Source organism: Octopus bimaculoides, chromosome 6, assembly GCF_001194135.2.
Source record: "Octopus bimaculoides isolate UCB-OBI-ISO-001 chromosome 6, ASM119413v2, whole genome shotgun sequence".
NCBI classification, from domain to species: domain Eukaryota; kingdom Metazoa; phylum Mollusca; class Cephalopoda; order Octopoda; family Octopodidae; genus Octopus; species Octopus bimaculoides.
Genome location: NC_068986.1, coordinates 80343674 through 80349164, shown reverse-complemented (window position 1 = coordinate 80349164; position 5491 = coordinate 80343674). Strand labels below are relative to the sequence as shown.

The window sequence follows — 5491 nt, the reverse complement described above, 5'->3', positions numbered from 1 at the left end:
CCTAGTACTTACTTATTCTATCGGTCCCTTTTGCCGAGCCGTAAGTTACGGGAACGTAAACACCAATATCGGTTGTCAAACGATGGTGGTGGGACAAACACAGGCACACAAACACACATATAAACACACACACACACACACACACACACATATATATACATACGACGGGCTTCTTTCAGTTTCCGTCTACCAGATCCACTCACAAGGATTTGGTCGGCTCGAGGTTATAGAAGACACTTGCCCAAGGTGGCAGACAGTGGAACTGAACCCGGGACCATGTTGTTGGGAAGCGAGCTTCTTACCACACAGCCACACACACACACACATTTTTTATGTATGTGTGTATGTATGTATGTATGTATGTATATTCACACATACACACACACGCACGTACACACACACGCACGTACACACACACATACACGCATATTTATATATATGTATGTGTGTTTAAGAATATTCAGTTTATTTACCTGCAGTCTTGTACCTATGCACAGGTTGTATACGTTGCTGCCAGCTTGCCCTATATTTTCCTTTTCGTGCTGTTGATAAGAGGTTTAACCTTACCTGGATCAATGGATGGAATATATTACTTCGTCAAACCAAAATGGGAAAAAGTAACAGACGTCACGGTAAGTAGAACTGTCTTTTTATTCCGTCTCAAGGAACTGACATGTTTATTAAATGGTTGCAGTGTAATATCAGAAATAACAGTCACGTTACCTTCATATCGCACCCAGACTCCACGAAAAAGAACGGATACAGTAGTTTTATTCCAGGCATCGTATGTCTGAAAATATAACGGGATGGCCATTACTCGAACGTCTTTACCCATTAATCTACTGAATCATGACTGACCTAGTGTTAAACATCAACATTTGAACTGCCACATTCAGTTTCCATTTTGTCTGTAGGTGAGTTAATAATTAACGTTTAGGTGTAAAGGTAAATTGCATTCTGCCTAACTTTCGCACGGGGTCAGCAATTTTGGGAGTCAGAGATAAGCCGATTACATCAACCCAACTAATTGACTGGTACTTTATTTTATCAATCCCAAAGCAATGAAAGGCAAAGCCGGTCTCAGTAGAATTTCAACTCAGAACGTAAAAATCGGAATAACTGCCGCGAAACATTTTATCCGGCATGCTAAAAATCCTGTCAGCTCGCCGCCTTTACGACTGTAGCAGTTTCTGAGAGGAGGAGGAAGTCGATTACATCGACCCCAGTACTTGACTGGGACTTATGATATCGGGCCAGAAAGGATGGACGGTAGAATCAACCTCGGTGGAATAGAATTGTAATTAATGAAAAGAGATTATGTTCAGTAAGAAGCCGTAGTAAATTTATGATATGGAGATGAGCTAAACTGTTACAGCCATTGTTTCGCTTCCAGATTTGAGAAAGGAAGGGCTGAGAGATAAATAAGGAAGGAAGGGGTGATGGCAAGTTGGTAGTGGAAGCGTTTCAACTGTGTGAGTATATGTGTGTGTATGTAAATGGGAGGTATGTGAATGTTTGTTTGTGTGTGTGTGTGTGTGTGTGTATGTGTGTGTGTGTGCGTGTGTGTGCAATGGAAGTGGGATGGTGAGCATTCAACGATGAAAAGAAAAATCAAACAGCCTTTCAACTCTGTGAGTATATGTGTGCGTGTACAAGGGAAGTATGTGAATATTTGTATGTGTGAAACAGCGTTCTTTCAGTAACAAGCGATGATCGACGTCACATCTCAAAAGATAACCACTAGATAACATTGACAAGTATATTAATTTGATTTACCATCCATATTTGTAATTAAAATACTACAATTAGCTATCATTTTTGACAGCACGGGGCCAGCTAGTTTATTATAAAGGATGTCAGTGGGTGTAACAGAAAGGTGAGCGGCAGAAAAAATATCACGCAGTATTTTAAATATTGTACTTCGTGTCCTAAATTGATATATACCTTGAGTGAATTTTGTCCATCATTCATCCGGGGTCGATGAAATAAGTAGCAGCCAAGTGCCACCACCAGTAAAATTAAACTAAACCCCCTCGTCCTGTTATGATGCCTTCTGCTATGTTAGAAACCATTAACATTGTGTAACAAAATTGTTGTTTTCTTTTGTCTTTGGTCAGTAAGTGTTACTTCTTATTTGCTTCTATCTAGAAATCAAAGGAAATAACTACTATTTCCTTCCAAACTATGCTTTTGTGACCTGGACATCAATGTTTTGAAACTAGCCTATTTTCCATTACATTTCAGACTCAGAGCCGAGTTGCTGAAACAAAAATATCGTTATAGCAAATATTCTGCTCAATACCACAGATTTGCTTATCAGCTGCTTGACCATAACCATTTGAGCATGTCCCTTATAGGCTGACAGTATGTGCATCTCTGATTATGGATAGGAGTAGTGGGGGAGAATCTTAGCTATGTGTTGAGAGGGATTCTTTGGGGTTTTTGATAAATGTAACAAAAGCAAAGTTTGAAGGAAATATTAGCCGTTTCTCATACTTTCTAGGGTTAAGCAAATAGGAAATAACAGTTGCTATCCAAGGATAAAAATCGTGTTAGGCAGTGTAATTATAATGGAAACTGAATATATTTCTAATTTGTTTTTTCAAGGTATGGAAGAACGCAGCTCTACAAATACTTTTATCCATTGGAATCGGTACGAGTGCATTAGCAACATTATCAAGTTACAACAACTTCCATAACAACTGTGAGAGGTAATACTTTCTCTTACTGTCATTATTTGTGAGTTAGCTGTGGCCAGTTTTTAGGAAGTAGAACTTTTTAGCAAGCATTTTCCACCAAATAATCATAGTGTTTCAATTTTGTGATTAATAATTTAAAGGAAAAGGGAAGCAACGTTCAATAACGTCTGACTCCATGAATTAAAAGAAACCCTTATTAGATCGATCGTGAAGGGTTGGGGAACATACAATCTTCAGTCGAGATCTGAAGATTGTGTGCTCCAGGTATAACATGCTTCCACCTATATTAGGGCCACAATGTTCATCCTACTATTCAGTAGTTTATCACATGGCATGCAGTGTGACAGTCTACGTCGCATTTTCATTGTCCAATGCTTTTTATTTGTGTAAGATTTTGTGGCAGTAACATACTGGCTTGACTTCAAGGATTCTTGACGAAAGTTGGCCTTGTTGTTAATGTAAATAGCTTTTACCTTCTTGATTGCAACAAGTCTTGAATTAAAGATAGATTTAGATTGATTGCCTTTCGGTACCCAGCTGTAGCTATCTTACGATTAGGTGGAGTGGACAGCTGACAATTAATTGTCTTGGTTTTGGACACAGTACACAATGTAGAACATACAAACAGGTGGGTGGCCTGTACAGTTTTAAAGTTAATTATCTGGGCTAAAAACATAGTATTGTGGTATATACATATATGTAGCAAGAATCCAATCTACTTATACGTAACTGGACAGTTGATATTGGTTATGAACGAGTTACAGAGAGATGTTATACTACAACCAACATTCCTCCAAGCTACGTAAAGTTGGGTGGACAGTTGACTGTTAAAGGGCATCCACAGTACCATGAAATATACTATACTGTGGTACCTACGTACATCAGGGTGAGATATTAGTTTCAAATTTTGGTACAAGGCCTGGGAGGGGGTGAATCGATTACATCGACCTCAGTTTTTTGTAAATTATGATTTATTTCTATTCGTTACAGAGATGCCATCATTTTACCAATAATAGATGGATTAACCAGCTTTTTGTCCGGTTTGACATCGTTTAGTATCTTGGGTTATATGGCTCACATTAGTGGAACACATCTTGACAATGTGATAGTTAAAGGTACATTAAACATACTATATCTAAAATTACAATGTTACATGCTATATCTAAAATTACAATGTTACATGCTATATCTAAAATTATTAATGTTATTGATATAATCATCTTAAGATACCTTACAGTAGCGAGCTGGCAGAATCGTTAGCAGACCGGGCAAAATGCTTAGCAGTATTTCGCCGAGGTCGACTTTACCTTTCATCCTGGGTTGATAAATTAAGTGCTAAGGGAAACGATGGGGTGGATGTAAACGACTAGTCACCTTCACCAAAATTGCAGGTCTTGTGCCTATAGTAGAAAGGAGCATTGATATAATTATCCTCAGATACCTTACGGTGGCGAGTTGGCAGAATCATTAGCACGTCAGGCAAAATGTTTAGCGGCATTTCCTCTATCTGAGTTCAAATACTGGCGGGATCGACTTTACCTTTCATTCTTTTGGAGTCGATAAAATGAATACCAGCTGAGAATTGGGGATCGATGTAAAACTGACCTTATGCCAAAAATTTGTAACCAGTATCTTAAGATAACTTAACAATGTTATGGTTAATATGACATTCTTTTTGGCATTTTTCCAGGTCCAGGGATTGTCTTTATAGTTTACCCACAAGCACTTTCAACTTTTCCTTTTGCTCAGATCTGGGCAGTACTGTTTTTTGCAATGTTGGTGTTGGTTGGCTTAGACAGTCAAGTAAGTATTTTGTTGTTGTTATTGTGTTTTTGTTGCTGTTGCTGTTGTTTTGTTGCTGTTGTTGCTGTTATTGCTGATATGGTTGCTACACTTATTGTTGTTGATGTTGCTACAGCAGAAGTTTGAGATTTCATAGATAAATAACTGTTTGTGAACAGTCCGAACGCAGGCTTTTATTCCCTTTTAAAATCCCTTTATTTCCATCGCTTCCAGTTTTTCCTTCTATTATAGTCTTCACATCTCTGTAAATTTCAAAGATGAAGGTGTCCAATAGTGTATCAAAATCTCAAAAAGTCACTATCAATTCATTATTTGCATTTACTCTCAGCCATTATTAAACTGGGATCTAAGGATAAAAAAAAAAATACATATGTATTATTTACTTTCATTTAAAAATCCCCAAAAGTGGAATGTTCTCTTCAATATTCTTTTATTCTTTTATTAATTTGTTTCAGTCATTTTACTGCGGCCATGCTAGAGCACCGCCTTCAAGGGGTTTTAGTCGAACAAATCGACCTCAGTGCTTCTTCTATCGGTCTATTTTGCTGAACCACTAAATTATGGGGACGCAAACACAACACCAGTTGTCAACCGGTGATAGGGGAACAAACACATACATAAATATATACTTACATACATAAAGTCTGTCATACCGGCCATGACGAAGGGAAATAGCCCTGAAACTCGAGTCGCCTTTATATATATATTTATATTTATATATCTATATATTTGATCCTTTATATTGAACACTCAATATTTCATCTACATTCAATACTTTCTTTCATGGTGCCATCCATTTTTATTTTATTTTATTTTATATTGTATATTGTATATCATATTATATATTGTATATTCCATATTCTATACCCCACATTAGTTCTGCAGGAATATAAATAAAACATAAAAAACAGACAGTGTTGGAACTCTTTTAAGCAAAATAATATATTCCTCTATACACAATCATACAAAAACCCCCACCTTTTTTGTAT

The 5491-nt window shown here is 37.2% G+C and overlaps 1 protein-coding gene across 1 annotated transcript in view; it reads left to right on the top strand.

Annotated features, from left to right (window-relative positions):
- The window catches only part of LOC106868959 (sodium- and chloride-dependent glycine transporter 2), a 29475-nt gene that overhangs the window by 8076 nt on the left and 15908 nt on the right, over window positions 1–5491 (top strand). The window contains exons 4-7 of the mRNA XM_052968482.1: window positions 498–632; window positions 2608–2711; window positions 3690–3814; window positions 4390–4502. Of these exons, the coding sequence (XP_052824442.1) occupies window positions 498–632; window positions 2608–2711; window positions 3690–3814; window positions 4390–4502 (477 nt within the window). The remainder of the gene's footprint in view (window positions 1–497; window positions 633–2607; window positions 2712–3689; window positions 3815–4389; window positions 4503–5491) is intronic.